General features: G+C 36.6%; 1 protein-coding gene across 1 annotated transcript in view; it reads left to right on the forward strand.

Moving 5' to 3' along the window:
• RNF19A (ring finger protein 19A, RBR E3 ubiquitin protein ligase) overlaps nt 1–22390 on the forward strand; it is a 58679-nt gene that overhangs the window by 31809 nt on the left and 4480 nt on the right. Inside the window, exons 3-8 of the mRNA XM_007104846.4 lie at nt 6021–6229; nt 11296–11440; nt 12279–12441; nt 15463–15577; nt 16087–16248; nt 22163–22376. Of these exons, the coding sequence (XP_007104908.1) occupies nt 6021–6229; nt 11296–11440; nt 12279–12441; nt 15463–15577; nt 16087–16248; nt 22163–22376 (1008 nt within the window). The remainder of the gene's footprint in view (nt 1–6020; nt 6230–11295; nt 11441–12278; nt 12442–15462; nt 15578–16086; nt 16249–22162; nt 22377–22390) is intronic.

A 22390-nucleotide genomic window follows, 5' to 3' on the forward strand; every position in this document is an offset into this window, starting at 1 on the left:
GGAATTTGCTCTAGGCAGAGTATATGACCCTAGTTGGTATTCCTACCTCCTCAATGCTAATTTGTGGAACTCTAGTACTGTGAAACACTCCCAGGAAATACATGTCATGGTCAAATAAATTTGGAAAATAGTGTTTACTATATATATACGTTATTGGTATGTTAAAAATTATTTTAGCAAATCCTATAGTAAAAAAACAAAAAAGTACTTTAATTTTGCTTCGCGTGTCCCTAACTTGACCATTGAGTTCTTTCTTAGTATGTTTCACCTAGTAACAATCCAACAAATAGAAAATATTTCTGGAAAAACTGTCCTGTTTCAGTCCCTTTCTGTCTTTCCCACTTTCTTCCTATCCCTCCACTGCTGCTAAGTAGGAAGGTTTAAACATTTCAAGTAACTAGAGATCTTCAGCTGAAAAATAGAGACAGAAAGTAAGACCTGAGTTAAATAAGGGATCATAGAAGGAAATGGAACCATCTTCTGAACCAAGATTTGTGTACTGTTTAAACCAGAGATGTTTAGTTAACTAGTATTATTCAGTTATTTCTGTGACCTTCTGCTGAGCCTGTTATTTTCTCAAATAATACCTAATGCATTAGAGCATTGAAATTTTTCTTTAAAGCAAATATTTTGTATTTAATTTAGTTTTTACCATTTGCTTCCATTATAATTTGAGAGCTGTTCTCCAGTGGAAAATAAGTGTGGCTCCCACACAATGAAAATCATCTTCAAGAGTCCTGACATTCTGTTTTCAAAATATGTGAATGCTAGGTACATTTAATTGTTCGATATATAATAGAATGTGCTTAGCACAGTTACTGAGATTAAATGTGTATGAAAACGGAACACTTACATAGTAAACTCTCAATAATTGTTAGCATAAGAAAAAAGTTCTAGACAAAATACCCTAACTTTTATAGTTATCAAAATTCACAGTCATGAAAAATATTTGGTTAGTATTGTTAAAGATAATCCTGTTTTTCTTTGGAATTTGCTTAGATTGAATGAGACTTAAATGTTTAGCTCTGAGGTAGGACATCTTAGCTTTTGTATTTAAAAAAATACGGCAGAGTAGCATAAAACAAGTTTGATGTACTTTATCTCTAACATTTGAGTACATATGATGTGCTGTAAACTAATTCTCTCTTTTCCTTTCCCCCACCTCTCTCTCCTCTCTCTTTCTCTCCCTCCCTCCCTATACACACACACACACACACACACACACACACACACACACTGTTTTATTGAAACAACATTTTGTTATTCCTAATTTTTTAAAATTTATTTAATTTATTATTTTTGGCTGCGTTGGGTCTTCGTTGCTGCACGCGGGCTTTCTCTAGTTGCGGCGAGCAGGGGCTGCTCTTCGTTGTGGTGCGCGGGCTTCTCACTGTGGTGGCTTCTCTTGTTGCAGAGCACGGTCTCGAGGCGCGTGGGCTTCAGTAGTTGTGGCTCGCGGACTCTAGAGCGCAGGCTCAGTAGTTGTGGCGCACGGGCTTAGTTGCTCTGCGTCATGTGGGATCTTCCTGGACCTGTGTCCCCTGAACTGGCAGGCGGATTCTTAACCACCTTTCTCTCCCTCCCTCTATACACACACACACACACACACACACACACACACACACTGTTTTATTGAAACAACATTTTGTTATTCCTAATTTTTTAAAATTTATTTAATTTATTATTTTTGGCTGCGTTGGGTCTTCGTTGCTGCACGCGGGCTTTCTCTAGTTGCGGCGAGCAGGGGCTGCTCTTCGTTGTGGTGCGCGGGCTTCTCACTGTGGTGGCTTCTCTTGTTGCAGAGCACGGTCTCGAGGCGCACAGGCTCAGTAGTTGTGGCGCACGGGCTTAGTTGCTCTGCGGCATGTGGGATCTTCTTGGACCAGGGCTCAAACCCGTGTCCCCTGCATTGGCAGGCGGATTCTTAACCACTGTGCCAACAGGGAAGCCCTAGATGCTCCTTCTGAATCTGCATTCAGAGTAGAGTTTATCCCAGGCTCTCACCTCAGCTTCAGTAACCTGCCCAACTCTTCACAGCCCCAGGGTGTGTCCCCATGAATAAGACAGGGAAAACCATCAAAGTTTGTCAGGGAAGCCCTATTATGTCCTAATTTTTGAGATACATCAAAACCTACATTTTCACAAAAGCCAAGTGGCCAGATGTTTAATCGGTATTCATCCAAGGTCAAAGTCAAATATTACCGGTGGGGCTTCCCTGGTGGCGCAGTGGTTGCGCGTCCGCCTGCCGATGCAGGGGAACCGGGTTCGCGCCCCGGTATGGGAAGATCCCACATGCCGCGGAGCGGCTGGGCCCGTGAGCCATGGCCGCTGGGCCTGCGCGTCCGGAGCCTGTGCTCCGCAACGGGAGAGGCCACAACAGAGGAAGGCCCGCAGTGATGAACTTTTGAGATACAAGAATAAGTATAAAATTTTATTTTAAGAATTAATTTTTTAAAATTAGCCATCATATTAAATGTTTGACATCATGATGTGGGAATGGTAATTAACTAATTAGCTAACATGTCAGCTGTTAGCTTGCTCCTGGTAATTACACTGCATATTTTAAAAATTCTAAATAGATATCTATAAGCAGTCATTTTCAACAAGCTTAAGTCTCTAGACTCAGAACTTTAATTTTCATCTTAAAGCAGTTTATAAAGCTCTTTGGAAATTTGATTATTGAGAAGAAAATATGAGTCCTCGGTTTTTTCGCCATAACCCTTCATGTTTTTATGGATGTTTTGCCAGATTTTGGAACTTGTGAAATTTTGAAATGGCAAAATTGACATTCTGCTTTTATTTCTTCTTGTCAAGATGTGAAGAATTCCCTAAAAGGGCTTTTTCTTGAAAGGCTATCTCTAGATAGCCTAAATCACTAACTAGAAATTACTAACTAGAAATTAAGTCAGTTCTTAAAAGTTTTGCTTAGTGATATGCTAGTTACACTGAACAGCCTCTACAAAGGTTAGAATTATGATATAGCCCGATTTCTGCTAATCTACCGCATATATTTTTATAAATGTTTTCTCAGAAAGGATATTTTCTTCCTAGATTTATCTAGTTAAAGCAATCTCGATGTTCATATTTACTGAAAATCTGTTTCCCTATTTAATTATTTGAAAATTCTTAAGCTTGTGTCTAAATTTGGCTTTCACAATCATCACTAAGAATTACTGCATTTTATTCTTGCAGCACGGTGTACATTTATACTTCAGTTGTCCAGTAAGATTTCACCATATAAAGCAGTAAGATTTTTACTTTGTTATGTCTAGAAAGGCTATCGGTGTTTATTTTAAAATGAATATTCAGATATTAATATTCAGTCTAAATGACATACATTATTTATATAGATGTAGAAATGATAATGGTCATTAATCAAGCATAAATGCAGAGGTACTAGAAATGTCATTTGAAGCAGTCATTTGCTTATTTGGCCTTCTAAAGGTCAAGGCCAAAGCTGAAGCTGGTTTTGGCTGAATACTGAGGCTAAGCCAAACTTTAGTGAATCCCTATTTTATGTTTGGGAAAACTTAGTTGTAGGGAGATTGCGTAACTTACGTAAAATTATACAGGTAATAAGTGGTAGAAGTGGAGTTTGGTAGTCTAAACTTTTCTTCTGCTTTTATAAATTGTGACTGACGTAAAAAAATAGTTGGTCTTAACATAGTCCCCTACACACGCACGGGTTTCCCCATTCTGTCTCTTGCCTTCCCTCCTTTTTTCAAGAAAAAGTAGGATAGAGAAGAGGTTTAGAAGAGAATGCCATTTCCTTTTCACTGAAATTACTGCTATTATAAAGACTGCTTTAGATTATAACTTGGGAGAAAATAAAGAGTCTTTCAAGAATTGTTTTCTTTTTATTGAGACTGCAATGAATAAGCCGTCAGGGAAATGGAACTTTCCTAGATTACCCTGTGCTGGTTTAAATTGCCTTTAATTCAGTCGTGTTTGAACACATTTATGATAGACAATGGTAATTGGAAAATGGCCTATCAAAAATAAATTGGAATTTCATATGTAAAATTTAAGTTTAAAGGGTGAGCTACTAAGGAAGCAAGAGGTCCAAAATTGGAGAAACTTCCTTACTCCTAACATTTTGCATAATTTAATAGATTATCTTGAAATTCAATAAAAATCTCTGTTACAACTATTATTTAAATTTTATTCCAGTAAGAAGAGGAGCCCTGAAAAACTCCCCTAAATTTCTAGGCAAAATGTTTGATATTTACAAAAGCCTCTTATGCATAGATGACTTGTTTGTTCCTCTTTCAAACACTAGACTTTTTTTTTTTTTTTTTTTTTTGTGGTACGCGGGCCTCTCACTGTTGTGGCCTCTACCGCTGCGGAGCACAGGCTCCGGACGTGCAGGCCCAGCGGCCATGGCTCACGGGCCCAGCCGCTCCGCGGCACGTGGGATCTTCCCGGACCGGGGCACGAACCCGTGTCCCCTGCATCGGCAGGCGGACTCTCAACCACGGCGCCATCAGGGAAGCCAAACACTAGACTTTTTTAATTGAAAGTTTTATTGAGATGATTGTAGATTTATGTGTAGTTGTAAGAAATAATACAGAGATATTCTGTATATCCTTCAAACAGTTTTCCTCAGTGGTACCATTTTGCAAGGCTATAAAGCAATATCACAACTAGGATATCGATATTGATACAATCTACCTACCTTATTCAGACTTCCCCAGTTTTACTTGTACTTATTTTTGTGTGTGTATTTAGTTATATACCATTTTATCACCTGTAGGTTTGTGTATCCATATCCACCACCACAGTCAAGGTACTGAGCAATTCCATCACAACAAATATCCCTCATATTGCTCTTTTTAAATACATCCACCTCGCTCCTGCCTGCTCCTTGACCCCACCCTATTCCTAACTGCTGGCCAACACTGATCTGTTTTCCATATCTAAAATTTTGTCATTTCAAAAATGTTATATACATTGAATCATTAAGTATGTAACTTTTTGAGACTGACTTTTTTCACTCAGCATAATACCCCAGAGATTCATCCAAGTTGTTAAGTGTATCAATGGTTCCTTTTTGTTGTTGAGTAGTATCCCATGGTATATATGCATCATAATTTGTTTAACCATTTACCTGTTGAAGAAGGACATCTGGGCTGTTTCCAGTTTTGGGGCTATTACAAATAAAACTGCTGTAAACATTTGTATACAGGCTTTTGTGTAAACATAAGTTTTCATTTCTCTGGGATAAATGTCTAAGAGTGCCCAGAATTTATTTTAAGTCAGAAATTCTTAAAGTGCCAAAAATATTAACTCAGAAAATAGATATTAGTCACAAATCTGCTGTTCTCAGTCTTTTATCTGAAGCAAAATAACAAATTTCCTGATGGAGAAATTAAAGTTTGTGTACCTTTTATTAGAAGATTGGCACCAAAGACAACTTCTGCCATGCATCTTAAAAACAAAAATATGAGAATTTATGCATTAGCACAAGACATTCACAAAACGTATGAATTGGCCTCATTTGCCATTAACTGATAGGTATAGCTGATCCATAGTCATTATAATTTTAAATAGGTAATTATTTTATCTTGCTGATTTTAGCATTAACAAGTAGTTGTAAAAATTAGAAATATGTAAGTATATAAAGAAGAAAAAACACTAATACCAGGGAAACTACTGTTAAGACTTTTGGTATATTTCTTTTTAGTCTTTTCTATGTGCATATAATACTAACTTAATAGAATTTTTATAAAATCAGGACTAGGCTATATATACAGTTTGGTGTCCTAGTTAAAAGTTGAAAGTTAAAAGTTGAAAATTAAACTTTAATAATTTTTTTAGGCATTTATATGTCATTTGTGAACTGTTTATTTTTTTCCCATTTTTATATTGATGAGATAGATAGTTTTAGGGTTTATGACTGTTAGCTCATGCATAAATAGAAAACTTTTTCAGGAATAGCGTTTAAATTGTATAGTATTTTTACTTAATGAGTATTTCTTATTTTACATCACATTTTAAATCTTTTTTCTTGTTATTTAAAGGTATGCTGTGATAGCATTTGGATGTGCTAGCTGTCCAAAATTAACTTGTGGGCGAGAAGGCTGTGGAACAGAGTTTTGCTACCACTGTAAACAGATTTGGCACCCCAATCAGACCTGTGATGCTGCTCGACAGGAGAGAGCCCAGAGTTTACGTCTGAGAACTATACGTTCTTCGTCCATTAGTTATAGTCAAGAGTCTGGAGCAGCAGGTATTTACATCTAACTTCTTCTAGTAAATATTTGACACATATAGAACACCAGTTATTTTAATTTAAAAATGCAATATTCAGTCCCTGTATCCTTTCAATTTGCAAAAGTGTTTTACGTGTTAGCATTTCTGTCCCAGAAGCACTCATTCTTTCTGTAGAAGAAAGTGGTATTGAGTTGGAAAGATTTTATTGTCCCAAAAAAAAGGAAGAAAGGAAGTGTCAGTGATGATTTATATAACTGATAGCTGAAGATGGTCTGAAACTGATGTTTATAAAGGAGTTTTATGCAAAGCTTAGCAACTATTTTTAAAAATATATTAATTTTGAATATATTACCCTTAGAGATTATTTCTCATTGTATAAATATCACCCAGTTACAGATTTAAAACAGTATTTATTTTTGGAATCCTTTTCATTTACATGTTTTGTGAAATACAATTTTTATTTACAGATATTACCAATTCCAGGATCAGGGATTCGGAATCATACCGTAGTGAGGAGTACACTAAGAACTTTGTGTCTTTGGCTAGGAATTTTAAAATTACTTGGAGATCTATACATGAGCAAACATATACATCTCATAAATCTTAAAAAAAAATTTTTAAAAGTCTGACAGTCTTAATGTTCTTTGAATAAAAATTCAAAAAAAACTAATATTTCACATTCATAGAATTTTCACTGTTTATTGGAACTTCAGTCATTTTTAGAAAAATATTAACTTTTTTCATTGATTATAAAAGGAAAAAACTTGGAAAATACAGAAATTTATCAAGAAAATAATTTACATTCCTACCAGCAGTGTATTAAAATAGTCGTGTACTTTATGCTACTAGAAAAAAAAAGTCTTAATATTTAAAGTTGAATTTAAAGTTAAAAAAACTTTAAATTCAACACTTAATATTTTATACAATGGACATGGATTTTCTTGCTTGTTCACTGATTGACTTGTTTTATTTCCTTTCCTAAAGATTTGAGGTAGAACTCCAAAGGTATTAATAATAATCTGTAGGTATTGGTTCACAAGCAATTCAGAGAGGACCTGAGTATACCTAAACTGTCCTCTCTAGAGTCAGCTATAGCTATTAAGTGGTCCCCTTGGAAATGATATCCCTCTTCTCTAAGTGGGGATGGATATTTATCGCTTACAGGACACACAGACATACAGAGTAGGAGAATGGACTCTGGAATCATCGTCTGGAATCGAATTCCAGCTTCTTCACTTATCCTCTGTGTGACCCTGAGCAAGTTACTTGCCTCATCTATAAGATAAAGATACTAATAATACTTAAGTCCATAAGGTTGAAACATTTCCTGGTTCATAGTAAGTGCTCTGGCTATATGAGATAGGGAAACTGAGAGAAACCACAGTCCCCTGCTAGAGATTTGCATATATTTGAACCATCATTAAAGGAAAAAAAAAAAGAAAAGAAATGACTAAGAGATGACTTTTGTTATTAATTTTAAAGTAAACATCATGATTTAGTCATCCAAATGAACGTTGGTCTTCCTCATAGTCACCGTGGGAGATTTTATGTTTATTTAGCAGTGCTATCCTGGAATGCCTTACTGGTCATAACCCTTATACGTTCACTTAAAATTATCCCTTTAATGTGAGTTTGATCCCTGGGCATAACCAAAAGTTCCTTTGCAGCTAAGTTTAACACCTAGAGTAACATACCAAGTTGAATCACTGGTTTGGTGTGGATCCAAAGTAAGATGTGCTTATATGATCATGAGTGTGACTTTTTATATATATAAAGTAGCTTTGAAAGTAATTATGAAAGAAAAACTTCCAAATGAGTTGAGTTAAATAGTAGCATTGTTGGAATAGTCTCCCTCCCAAGGTGATTATTTTAAAAAATAAACTTCATTTGGAATTTTTCCATGTTGATTTAAAAATCTTATCTCATTGTTCTGAAAATAAAAGGTACATGCATTTTCACCTACCGTGTTTTGAAAATAAAAGGTACATGCGTTTTCACCTACCGTGTTCCAAAAATAAGAGCTCTCAGAACAAAAGTTTAGTGGTAGTTTCCTTGATGTAATCTATAAAAAAATTAAAACCTTGAACTTGGCTTTTCACTGACTTGTGGAAAGACAAGAGGAAAGGGAACTACCATCTGAAATAGTTTTATTCCTGTTGTTCTAGGTATCGTGGTATTTTTTGGTCTCTCATTATCATGATACATTAAAAAATAGTCTGCACTTTTAACAGTAATTGCTTGGTATAATAATAATAATTGGTTGGCTATTTCTTTCTAATCAGTTACCTGTATGCTTAATTATATGGTACATTAAATAATTTCTATTATGATTATATTTGTCTTTAAACTCTGACAGTATTGCACCTACACAAGACTCTTACGGCTACCAGGGAGTTAACACACTTTGAGTTACTGCATTTTAAATGAAACACATATTTTTCATTTTTGTTGCCATGTTTCTCCCCCTTTATAAAAATGTATTTAATTGGCTCAGCTCCCCACCTACCTCTGTCCCTTATTACTACCACCCCTGAAGATAATCACTATTAACATTTTGTTGTAAGTCTTTATAGGCAATGTGGCAGGGGCAGGGGAGTTTTAAAACAAGTTTTGAGAACATAGTATTTGGTAACTTAGTGTTCTTTTCTTAATATGACAATGGCACATATTTTAACAACAAATAGAAATATAGTAATTTAAAAAGACAAAAGCTTTGCCAAACACTTTAAATAGAAATGGAAAACTTTTTTTTTTTTTTTTTTGTATAAAGGAGCTGTGTATTAATTGATGCTTGGGGAGTGGGGCGTCATTTGACCATCTAATCATTAAAACAATTTTATTTAGGATTTTTGCATTTGGAGACTATTTTGAGAGAAATACATTATCTAATGTGAACAGTAAAATTTTTTTTTCCAGTTTGTTGTTCCAGAAACAAGACAAAGCAGACAAAACAGCTTTTTGTAGACAAACAAGTATACAGAGAGTGAAAGCATGCAAGTACAAATATATAAAGAGACACATATCATTAGATTGCTTATGGTGTTAATTCTCTAACATGTAATCTTAGCATATTAAAAGGCTTTTTTGTGTTTTTTAGAACCATGAAAATGAATGGGAATATCACCTGTCAGTTTGTTCTGAAGATTGCATATGTCAGAGCCAAAGCCTGAGTCTTTTTACTCTCACCTCTAATTGGGATATTTACTATTTGAGAATACTCTGAAATGAGGAAGTTTATCAATTAATATGCCACTTAAGCAGAGTATTAGCATTTCTTTAATTTAATGTACTAGCTATTATATTAGCTATAAAAGCCAGCTTTTTTTCATTCATGCCCAGTGTTAAAAACATTTTCATGCAGACTTTGTGTTCTTTGGATCATTTAAATCATGACATGGATTTTTAAATTTTTATATTCTAGTAATTATGCGCTTTGGTCTGGCTGCATAGAGTTGTCAGTTTGCTCAAAATTGTTTGAATCGTTAAAACAGTAATTGTGAGCATCGACCGGTTCTTAAGTTAAAAAACAGCTTTGGGCCCTAAATGAAGCGCTAAGGAAACCTGAGTTCACTGATAAAGCACAGGTAAAACTGACCATAAAACTTGTAGAAAGGAAAATAGAATATAGCTTAATGCTTATCATGTAAGAAATTGAAACAAATACTTGAATTCAGTGGCTTGCGCTATACATATCTTTTCTTAACTGTCTTATGTGTAGTTCAGAAATACAGGTGATTCCTAGTAACAGTAAATAATTACTGGTTGCTATTTAAATAGATGCCAAAGTTCAAAATAGTTGCATAATTTGAGATAACTCTTATTCTGTGTCAGCGATTCCTAAAGTTATGTACCACTTGATTGTAACTTGGCATCTTTGTGCATTTTAACCATATTACTATACACGAAGCATACCACAGCATTTGAATAAATGAATAAAATGGACGAAGTTAACTAATTAAAAACGGTCATGAATCTAAGAAAAAAAAAATCATGAAGAACCTAGGGGTAAGACGGGAATGGAGACACAGACCTACTAGAGAATGGACTTGAGGATATCGGGGCGGGGGGGAAGGGTAAACTGTGACGAAGTGAGAGAGTGGCATGGACATATACACAACCAAACGTAAAATAGATAGCTAGTGGGAAGCAGCCGCATAGCACAGGGAGGTCAGCTCAGTGCTTTGTGACCACCTAGAGGGGTGGGATAGGGAGGGTGGGAGGGAGACGCAAGAGGGAAGAGATATGGGGACATATGTATATGTATAACTGATTCACTTTGTTATAAAGCAGAAACTAACACACCATTGTAAAGCAATTATACTCCAATAAGGATGTTAAAAAGGTCACGATCATAACCAACAAATGGTTGCTTTAATTCTGAAACTATTTTCCATTAAGTGTTTATAACCATACAATCCTTACTTAACGTCTTACCTCCTCCCTTTTATCTGAGTTCTGATTCTTTGCAAGGCGCATCTGTCTATTGTATGAATTAAAATACGAGAAAAAGGCTGCTTTTCTACAGATACCTGTATTATTTTTACAGTGCCTATAGTTGATGTTACCTAGAAGAGAGAAGTAAACTCATAGTGCTTTTTTTATGTAGTGCTTCAGGTTACTATCGAATTGTCACTTCCTGTTAGTATTCATTCACTAAAGGAATAGTATACAGAATATCTACATTTAATTTAAGTGGAGATGGTTAGAGAAGTCCTAGAACTTGAAGTGCTGCTCATTGAAGACAGCTATGGGGTAGGGACAAAGACAAACTTTATATAGTTCCCGGTTTGCCTAGAGCTGCCCTTGGTTCTCATTTCTCTTTTTATTATTTTGTTATTCTTTATTCTCATTGTTCTGCTAGTGTTGGAAAAATGTTTACAGTTTGAAAATTTAATGTAAAATACGTTCCTTTCCTTGGAAGGGAAAAAAAAGTGCTTTATATACTAAAATTAGCAGGCTAAAGCTATCGGTTAACAAACTATACATGTTAAGATATTTTGGCAGTGCTATAATTGATTATCTACTAGAAATTGTTATTTTTAGACCAGTCTTGTATACTAAACATGTCTATTTTCCTAATAGCTGATGATATAAAACCATGTCCACGGTGTGCTGCTTATATAATAAAGATGAATGATGGGAGCTGTAATCACATGACATGTGCTGTCTGTGGTTGTGAGTTTTGTTGGTTGTGTATGAAAGAAATCTCGGATTTACATTATCTAAGGTAAGCTTATAGAAGGGGCTATTTATATCTAAATATAATTTTATTTTGTAAGACAAAAGGACTTTTTTTGGAAACAGCATTATCCTTAGTATTTTTAAGCTTGGAATTTATTTGATACTTGAAGAGATCTATTTTATTCTAGCTACATAAATTTAACAGGAGCCCAATTATTGTGCCAGTCATTTGAGATTAATAACTAGTCAAAAATAGGAAACGGAAATTTCTTCTTTTTTTTTTGTTTGGCTTTGTTTTGTTTGTTTGTTTTTTGGCTGCACCACGCAGCTTGTGGAATCTTAGTTCCCCAACCAGGAATTGAACCTGGGCCCGACAGTGAAAGCGCCAAGTCCTAACCATTGGACTGACAGGGAATTCCCGGCTTTGTTTTTTGTTAAACTAGAAAGTTAGCATTTAATACCCCATGTAATTATGGTAGGTCATAAATATTTCCATTTAATTTTCTCATATATAAATTTCCACATTTAGGCCACAGAGTGAGTTTATGATATAATCAGATAATTATGTGCCTAAAACAGGGATAAAATAAGAATATTTTGCATTAATTTACTCTTCAAAAACTAACCTAAGATTTTGAGGCTAATGGAGGACTAGGGATAAATGTTTAACCTGAATCCCAGTTATCAGTATCCTTTTAATGTAGTTTATGGTGGTTCTTACCTTGATTTTTTAGCTTTTAGTAAACTCAGAATTCAAAGAAAGGGGAAAAAACCCTCATTCCTAAATTTGAGAATTCTTTTATAGTCATTGCTGAATGTATTGTAGTAAATTGTTACTGTGATGTTTTGCAACAGTTACTTTACATTGTAATTTTTTCCTTTAGTCCATCAGGATGTACTTTTTGGGGGAAGAAACCCTGGAGCCGAAAGAAGAAAATATTGTGGCAGCTGGGAACACTTGTTGGTGCTCCCGTAGGAATTGCTTTAATAGCTGGCATTGCTATCCCTGCCATGATTATTGGCATTCCTGTATATGTGGGCCGTAAGGTAAAACGCTTGATTCCTTGTTAATTTATTATCTTATTTTAAATGTTTAGACTTAGGATTGATGGTTTTGCTTTGTGTTTGTTTTGTTTTTTTATTTGTTTGTTTTGAAAGACAAAGGTCATTTTTAGTATCTTAAGTGTAAAAAGTTACTATTTTTTCATAAGGTAATAAATTTTCAGTGTTTGGCAAGCTTATATGTATGCATAAAAAGTAGACTTGATTTAAAATTATCTGAATTTGAAAACTTCAGTACATTTGCATTATAAACTTTACATATAAAATATTAAAGAATCCACACCTGACATTTTTTTCTCGTGGGTATGTCCTTGTAAAGTCAGGTCTATAAGGTTAATAGAGAAATAACATATGCCCTCAGGCAAAGAATAATTAGCCAATTCCTGAATTATTTCCAACTTCAGTTCAAAGCTTTTTTTTCTTCGGATTACTGCTATTAGTAAACACTATTTTGTAGATTACAACAATTTTGTGAAAGTCCGAATACCCAATCCTTGCCACTGGCCTGAGTGATACTTCATTGGCTAAGCAAATAATTCTTTTTTGAAAGATTAAAGGGATAATTTACAAAGTGGCTAAGAAGTCTGCTGCTGCCTAAATTAGTAGAATATCAGAATTGAGAAGTAACCTCAGAAATTATCTAATCCCAACCCTGTACCCAAGCAGAACAAAGTATAGGAATTTTAAAAAGGGGAGCTAACATTTGTTGAGTTCTAACTGTGTGGTAGATGTTTTATATACTTTGACTCATTTTAACCTCACCGCAATTTATATGTTAGAATATTGAAGTTTAGGAAAATTTATGTAATTTATCTTTAGTTACACAGGAAGAAGCAGAGCTGGGATTTAAACCCAGATGCACAAATTCTTTATATAAGATCCCTGATAAATTTCAAGCTATCCATTTGGGCACTTCAGTGATGGGGAAACCACCAACTCATGAGGCAGCCCATTCTGTTGCCAGGGAGCTGTAAGTGTTAGAAAATTCTTATGTTGAGTCAGAATCCATTTCCTACTTTTAATTGTTTCATTTAATTCTAGTTCTGACTTTCAGGACTCAAGACAAGGCTGATCCTCTTTCGTACAACAGCCATGTTTTTTTATGTTCAACACATATTACTTTTATAATCAGAAATAACAGTACATACTATTTTTTTAATTAGCTTGAGACTGAGGACAAACAGATATTTATGGGCCAAATGTTTATTTCAGAAGGTAATTGTTTAAAGTCCCAAACATAATACTGATTATAATAATTTTTCATAAGTTGTCCAAAGCAAGGTTTTGCTGAAAACAAAACTATTCAGATACTTAGAAGTAGAAGGGAAAGAAAGACTGTTGTACTGCATGCACCTACAAATAATTTATAGAGGAGAGATTATTTACCTCATTGTTCAGTCTTAGGTGCAGTAACAAGTCTCCTTTTTTTCAAACCTGTACTCAAATGGTTGCAAGTTGATGAATTAGTTTTCCATTGAAACAGTGTTCTCTGGGGTGTGTAGGGTTATAAACCAGCCCAGGAAAACCTGTTAAATTGATAAAACACCTAAAAGCTGAGCCTTTCTTTACAATAACAAATAGAAAATGTGGCACAAAATAGTAAAACAGAAAAAATTAAGTTGAACCAGAAGTAGTGGGATGATATGATCACTGTAATTGAACATCAGTGCTTGAGGATGCAGAATTTTCTGGAAGACTCTTTCTCCTGGCAGCCTGCCTTTGCAAGTCTGCTCCATCAGTTTGTAGCTTTGGCTTTTTTTGCTTCAGTGCTGAGTTTTGTAGGAATGGGGGTGGCGAGGAACAGGTATTAGCTAGAGTACTGAAGGTTAATGAAAGGTACTTTGGGAAGGTCTGCCATCTCTGCCTGTATGGACTATTTAGGAAGTGTAGAGACCCATTCCCTGGAACATATAGTCAGTTCTGGGAAACAGAATTCTGCCTAGGAAATAGAAATGTTCCTTGTCCCATGCATGTTTTGCCCACCTCCCCATCCCAGCGTTTTCAGTGTTTAATACATCCCATTAGATTCATTGTACTTTACAGACTTCAAAATAACCACATAATAATGATTACTTTATTATGCCTCATCTGTAATATTGTTTTTAAGTCAAGTATTTTACTTCAGAGACTACCTGTACACTTTTGAGGCTGTTTTGAATCTGTCTTGAAACAGGGGGAAATGTACTTTATTAGCTTTAGCCCTTGAAAATCACAAGAACAAAGATACTGAGCTATTTTCCTGAAGTTCATATAATATCTCACAAGTAACTTTCATGGTTATATTAAGTTCTGTTTTTTAACAACACCTGTACTCTACAAAGATGCCAAGTAGATCTAACTCCTGTCCTCTGGCAACATTATTTGTTCTTTTTTTCTCTCTGTACCCCTTACTTTGAGCTATAAATGAGAGCCCAGGATCCTGAGTCATTTGATAACATTTTTCTTCATAAAAAGGGATCTGAGAAAAAAATTGATTCTATTTAGTGATGTTTGCTTATTAGTACTGCTTTTTAAGGTCAGGTTTTTTTGTTTTTTTTTTTTAAAGACTGTATAAACCTCTCCTAGGAGCCAATATTTACTAATTAGGGATGCTTATTTAGCAATCTGTGGAATGATACATTTCTTAGAAGTAATCCTATTGATCAAACATCCAACTCATAACTATGTTGAAAATAATGTTCTTAATTCCTTCTTTGCTCAAAACATGATTTATACTGTTCTTGAATAAGATTATAAGGACTACTTTTACCCAAGATTGTTTAAACACAGAGTAAAATCTATTAAATCACTGTCTTATGTAACCAAATTATTAATAAGGAGCAAATTATGTATAAGAATATGGTTTAAGAACAATAATATGTTTACCTTGAATTTGGACACTTAACTATGAAATTATAAGGTAAATCACTTTAAACTTCTAACAAATGTAGGTCTGTTTCATTTAAATTAAATATGTAATATGTTTTTTCTTTAACCCATCACCCCCATTTTTCTTTTTAATTCAAGATTCACAATCGATATGAAGGGAAGGATGTTTCAAAGCACAAACGGAATTTGGCCATAGCAGGTGGTGTAACATTGTCTGTAATCGTATCTCCAGTTGTAGCTGCAGTAACTGTAGGTAAGAAATGCTTAAAAATTCTAATTACCTCAAATTTTATAGAATTAAAGTTTTGTGGAAGAATTTTGAAAAACAGCATTATATTGTTGAAGATAAGAGAGTTACTTTATTTATTTATTTATTTAGGGGCAGTTTGAGCCTACAGAAAGCCTCTCATTCTGTAACTATACTGGTTAAAAGTAATATAAACTCAAGAGCCTAGCCTTAGGGATAGTTGGTAAATTATTAGTGGTTAATATCCCTTCCTCCCCACCAAAATACCGTTTAGAGCCCTGGCACTGAAAAAGAAAAAAGATTTACATCTTTTTTTTAACCTCATATGTGTCACCTGAGGCTAGAAGCTTTGAATCTGCTTGCATCCTTTAATAGTTGGGTAAATCCGCTTTTGGCAAGAGTTGCAGAGCCCTAACACTTTTCTTCTGTACACCTTCTCTTGAAAAGACTTTCTGAAATGTGTGTTTCTGTAGTTTATTTTTTGGTTTGTAATGACCAATTTAATTCCTTTTTAGGTATTGGTGTTCCTATTATGTTAGCTTATGTCTATGGTGTTGTTCCGATTTCTCTCTGTCGAAGCGGAGGTTGTGGAGTCTCAGCAGGCAATGGAAAAGGAGTCAGGATTGAATTTGATGATGAAAATGATATAAATGTTGGTGGGACAAACACAGCTGTAGGTAAGTCCTTTCAGCAAAGGAAGAAAATGTGCTTACTAGTAGTAATAGTGTAAGGCTGTAGGTAACATGCAAGTCAGAATTCCCTTTGCTCTCTTACTAGCCCTAATAGTATTCACCCAGAAGTACATCAGAGAAATGAGTTGCTGAGGAAAGGTGAATGGATGAAAGAGGGTGGAATGGTTCTGGGTACCTGTAACCTCCGATGGAAATGTAATGTCTTAGAAATTCTAGACTTTTAATCTTTAATTTTGTGTAAAATGTTACAAATCAGTAATAAAAGGACAGAAGAGGACTGCAGTTCATAAAAGAAGAAATTCAGATGCCCAATGAGCAGAAAATATCTTTAACCTAATGTTATTCAAAGAAATAGGAATTACAACAAAAACTGGAACATATAAAGGCCCTCATAGACTACCATTAGGAGTACAAGTTAATAAGCTTTTTAAAATGTGCGTGTTCTTTTTAAAGAAATTCCCACAGTTCTCGTTAAAGAAATTGTCTTAGGGAAGTACAGGCATACCTTGGAGGTGTTGTAGGTTTGGTTCCAGACCACCGCAATAAAGCAAATATCACAATAAAGCAAGACATGAATTTTGGGGTTTCCCATGCATATAGAAGTTATATTTACACTGTACTGTATATTAAGTATCTACCTTAATTTAAAAATACTTTATTGCTAAAAAATTTTAATCATCATGTGAGCCTTCAGCAAGTCATAATCTTTTTGCCACTGGAGGGTCTTGCCTGGATGTTGGTGGCTGCTGACTTATCAGGGAGGGTGGTGGTTACTGAAGGCTGAGGTAGCTGTGGGAATTTCTTAAAATACGACAACAGTGAAGTTTGCCGTATCAATTGGCTCTTCCTTTCACGAATGATTTCACATGCAATGCAGTTTGGTAGCATTTTACCCACAGTAGAACTTCTTTCAAAATTGGAGTCAGTCCTCTCAAATCCTGCCACTTCTTGTATCAACTAAGTTTATGTAATATTCTACATCCTTTGTTGTCATTTCAACAGTCTTCATTGGGGCTTCCCTGGTGGCGCAGTGGTTGAGAGTCCGCCTGCCAATGCAGGGGACACGGGTTTGTGCCCCGGTCCGGGAAGATCCCACATGCCGCGGAGCGGCTGGGCCCGTGAGCCATGGCTGCTGAGCCTGCGCGTCCGGAGCCTGTTCTCCGCAACGAGAGGGGCCACAGTGGTGAGAGACCTGCGTACCGCAAAAAAAAAAAAAAAAAGAGAGAGAGAAAAACAGTCTTCATAGCATCTTCGACAGGAGTAGATTCCATCTCAAGAAACCACTTTCTTTGCTTATCCATCAGAAGCAACTACTCATTCATGAAAGTTTTATCATGAGATTGCAGCAATTCAGTCACATCTTCAGGCTGCACTTCTAGTTCTCTCGCTCTTTCCACCACGTCTGCAGTTACCTCCGCCACTGAAGTCTTGAACCCCTCAGAGTCATCCATGACAGTTGGAATCAGCTTCTTTCCAACTCCTGTTAATGTTGATATTTTGACCACTTCCCATGAAACTGAATGTTCTTAATGTCATCTAGAATGGTGAATCCTTTCCAGAGGTTTTCAATTTACTTTGTCCAGATTCATCAGAGGACTCATTGTCTGTGGCAGCTGTAGCCTTACAGAATGTATTTCTTAAATCATAAGACTTGAAATTTGAAATGACTTCTTGATCTGTGGGCTGCAGAATGGGTGTTGTGTTTGCAGGCATGAAAACATTAATCTTGTCCTACATCTCCATCAGAGCTCTTGGGTCACCGGGTGCATTGTCAATGAGCCAGTAATATTTTGAAAGGAATCTTTTTTTTTTTTTCTGAGCAGTAGGTCTCAACAGTGGGCTTAAAATATTCAGTAAGCTATGTTGTAAATAGATGTGCTGTCATCCAGGATTTGTTGTTCCATTTATAGAGCACAGGCAGAGTAGATTTAGCCTAATTCCTAAGGGCCCTAGGATTTTTGGAATGGTAAATGAGCATTGGCTTCAACTTCAAGTCACCAGCTGCATTGGCCCCTAATAAGAGGGTCATCCTGTCCTTTGAAGCTTCAAAGCCAGGCATTGACTTACCCTCTCTAGCTATGAGAGTCCTGGACAGCATCTTCTTCCAATATAAGGTGTTTCATCTGTATTAAAAAATCTATTATTTAGTGTAGCCACCTTCATTAAGCATCTTAACTAGATCTTTTGGATAACTTGCTGCAGCTTCTACATCAGCACTTGCTGCTTCACCTTGAGTTTTTTTTTTTTTTTTTTTTTTTTTTGCGGTACACGGGCCTCTCACTGTTGTGGCCTCTCCCGTTGCGGAGCACAGGCTCCGGACGTGCAGGCTCAGCGGCCATGGCTCACGGGCCTAGCCGCTCCGTGGCATGTGGGATCTTCCCGGACCGGGGCACGAACCCGTGTCCCCTGCATCGGCAGGCGGACTCTCAACCACTGCACCACCAGGGAAGCCCCACCTTGCTTTTTTATGTTACGGAGACGGCTTCTCTCCTTAAAGCCCATGAACCAACTCTGCTGGCTTCAAACTTTTCTTCTGCAGTGTCCTCACCTCTCTCAGCCTTTGTAGAATTAAAGACAGTTAGGGCCTTGTTCTGGATTCGGCTTTGGCTTGAGGGAATGTTGTGGCTGTTTTGATCTTCTATCCAAACTACTACAGCTTTTTCCATATCAGCAATAGGCTGTTTTGCTTTCTTATCATTCATGTGTTCACTGGAGTAGGACTTTTAATTTCTTTCAAGACTTTTTCCTCTGCGTTCACAGCTTGGCTAAATGGCACAAAAGGCCTAGGCTTTCAGCCTGCCCTGGCTTTCAATGTACCTTCCTCACTAAACTTAATCATGTCTACCTTTTGATTTAAAGTGAGAGATGTGCAATTCTTCTTTTCACTTAAACATTTAAGAGGCCATTGTAGGGTTATTAATTGACCTAATTTCAATATTGTTGTGTCTTAGGGAATAGGGAGGCCCGAGGAGAAGGGAGAGAGATGGGGGAACAGCCCATTGGTGGAGTGGTCAGAACACATACACATGTATCAATTAAGTTAGCTGTCATATATGGGTGCAGTTCATGGCACCCCAAAACAATGACAGTAGTAACATTGAAAGATCACCGATCACAGATCGCCATAACAAATATAGTAATAATGAAAAAGTTTGAAGTATTCCAAGAATTACCAAAATGTGACACAGGCGCAAAGTGAGCAAATGATGTTGGGAAAATGGTGCTGATAGACTTGCTTAAAGCAGGGTTGCCACAAACCCTTCACTTGTTTAAAAAACAAAAAAAAACACAGTATTTTTTTTAAAATTAATTAGTTTATTTTTGGCTGCGTTGGGTCTTCGTTGCTGCGCGCGGGCTTTGTCTAGTTGCAGCGAGCGGGGGCTACTCTTCGTTGTGGTGCACGGGCTTCTCATTGCGGTGGCTTCTCTTGTTGCAGAGCACGGGCTCTAGGCACGCGGGCTTCAGTAGTTCTGGCGCGCGGGCTTAGTTGCTCCACGGCATGTGGGATCTTCCCAGACCAGGGCTTGAATCTGTGTCCCCTGCATTGGCAGGTGGATTCTTAACTACTGCCCCACCAGGGAAGTCCCAACACAGTATCTTTGAAGCGCAATAAACTGAGGTTTGCCTGTAATCAGGCATATGAGCAAAGATAATGTTCTCTTCCTTACCCCCCGTTCTCTCTTGAACTCACTCCAATCAGATTTTGGTCCCTACCATTCCAAAATTTCCTCTCTGCCACTCCACCAAAGCAGAGTCACCAGTCACCTCCATGTTACTAAATATAGTGGTCAATTCTTGATTTTCATCTTACTGTAACAGTACACCTGACATGGTAAAGCATGCCCTCCTTCTTAAAACATTTTCTCTACTTGTTTTCTGGATAACCACTTCTCATCTCATCATATCTCCTGGCCACTCCTTCTCAGTTTTCTTTGCTGGTTCATTTTCCTCTCCTAACCTCTAAATTTTGGAGTTTCCCAGGGCTCTCAGTTCTCAGATTTCTCTTCTTTATCTACACTCACTCCCTAGTTAATCTCCTCTGTTAAATAATATATAGACAAACCACTCTTCAATTTATGTTTAGGCTAGAACTGTCCTCTAAACTTCAATTTGTACATCTAACTCTTCTACCTAAGCTGCACCAGAACGTCTAACAAGAATTCCAAGCTTAACGTCTTTGTAACCAGACTCTTCACTTTAAAATCTGTTTTCCTCTCAGTCATCCTTCCCTTGTTTAGTAGCCTCTTCATTCTTGCTGTTGCTGTGCCAAAACCTTTGCTGATGATGACTCTCCCTTCTCCCTTTTTACTCTTATGTCTGATCCGTCAGCAAGTTCTGCTGCTTCCTTCAGTATTTAGCCATAATTCCACCATTTCTCACCATCTCTACTGCTATTCCACTAGTCCAAGCTACTCTTTTTTATCCTGGGTTATAGTAATAGCCTCTTAAGTGACCCATCAGCTTTCAGCTTCCACTCACAGTTCCACATAATGATATTTCTAAAACATAAGTTAGATCTAACTTATGTTCAAGATTCTCCCAGTGCTTCTAACTGTACTGGGGGCGGGGGTATGGAATCCACAGTCCCTACCATGGCCCATAAGTCCCCCTCTGGTCTTTCCTGAGCTACATCTCTGAACTCTTCCCTTATACCACCTGTCCTTAATGTTGAGGATGCCAAACATACTTCCACTTATAGGCTTTTAAACTTGCAGTTTCCTCTGCCTGGAATACTCTTCCCCCAGATAATTTCATGGCTCCCCTCTTCACTTCCTTTGAGTCTCTACAGGTGTTACCTTATCAGAGAGGCCTTCTCTGATCATACTATATAAAACAGTACACAGGCGCTTGTGTGTGCACAGACGCACACGCACTCCTCATCGCTCTCACTGCCTTTTACTCACTCCCCTTTACTCTGCTTTATTTTTTCTCATAGCATTTATCACCATATAATTTTATTTATTGCTCTTCCCAACTAGAATGTAAGCTTTTTGAGGGCACGTTGTTCGTCTCTTTGATCCACTGTGCCCCCAGTACTTAGAAACAGAATTGGGTTATATAATAGGAACTCAAATATTGGAGCAAATAAATAAATCCTCCAATATAAAGCCTGTGAAAAGTACTGTAAGATTGGAATATAGTGGTATCAGATCTTGAAATAGCTTGTAAACAGTTGGAACTGTGGAATATATCAAGAAGTCAACTTTTGGCCCATTCTTATTAACCTAGAGAATACTGAGCTCTTTAAATGACACCCTTATTGAAAACTGTCACACAGTTTTTCTCAAAGTCAGCTAAATTCTTCAACCATTAGGTTCTTTATAGAATTCCTAAATCTTCTCGATTTTCTTGTAAAGTACAGGCATACTTCATTTTATTGCACTTTGCAGCTAATTGCATTTTTTGCAGATTGAAGGCCTGTGGCAACCCTGAGTTGTCAGATGATGGTTAGCATTTTTTTTAGCAATAAAGTATTTTTTAATCACTGTATATACATTTTTTTAGACATAATGCTATTGCACACTTTTCTATAGTATAGTGTAAACATAACTTTTATATGCACTGGGAAACCCAAAAATTCATGTGACTCACTTTATTGTGATATTTGCTTTATTGCCATGGTCTGGAACCAAACCCACAATACATACCTCCAAGGTATTCCTGTAGTGACCATTTAAAACTGAGGGCGTCCTTAATCCAACTTTACCCTGTGAGATATTTCCCTTTACTCTTATCCCACGGTTATGTTATGTGTCCCTGACTCCAGACCCCTTTTCTATTCCTGTGTATGTTTTATACTTTATATGAAAATATGTCCTATCTGAAATCATGACAGACTTTATGGAGAGGGAAATCAATAATCACACTTACGTAATTTCTTTGAAATATTTGCATTTAGACACAACTTCAGTAGCAGAAGCAAGACACAACCCTAGCATAGGGGAGGGAAGTGTTGGTGGTTTGACCGGCAGTTTGAGTGCAAGTGGAAGCCACATGGATCGAATAGGAGCCATCCGGGACAACCTGAGTGAAACAGCCAGCACCATGGCGCTCGCTGGAGCCAGTATCACAGGGAGTCTCTCAGGAAGTGCCATGGTAAACTGCTTTCACAGGTAAGAAAACTGTG

This window comes from Physeter macrocephalus, chromosome 15 (genome assembly GCF_002837175.3).
Source record: "Physeter macrocephalus isolate SW-GA chromosome 15, ASM283717v5, whole genome shotgun sequence".
Lineage (NCBI taxonomy): Eukaryota > Metazoa > Chordata > Mammalia > Artiodactyla > Physeteridae > Physeter > Physeter macrocephalus.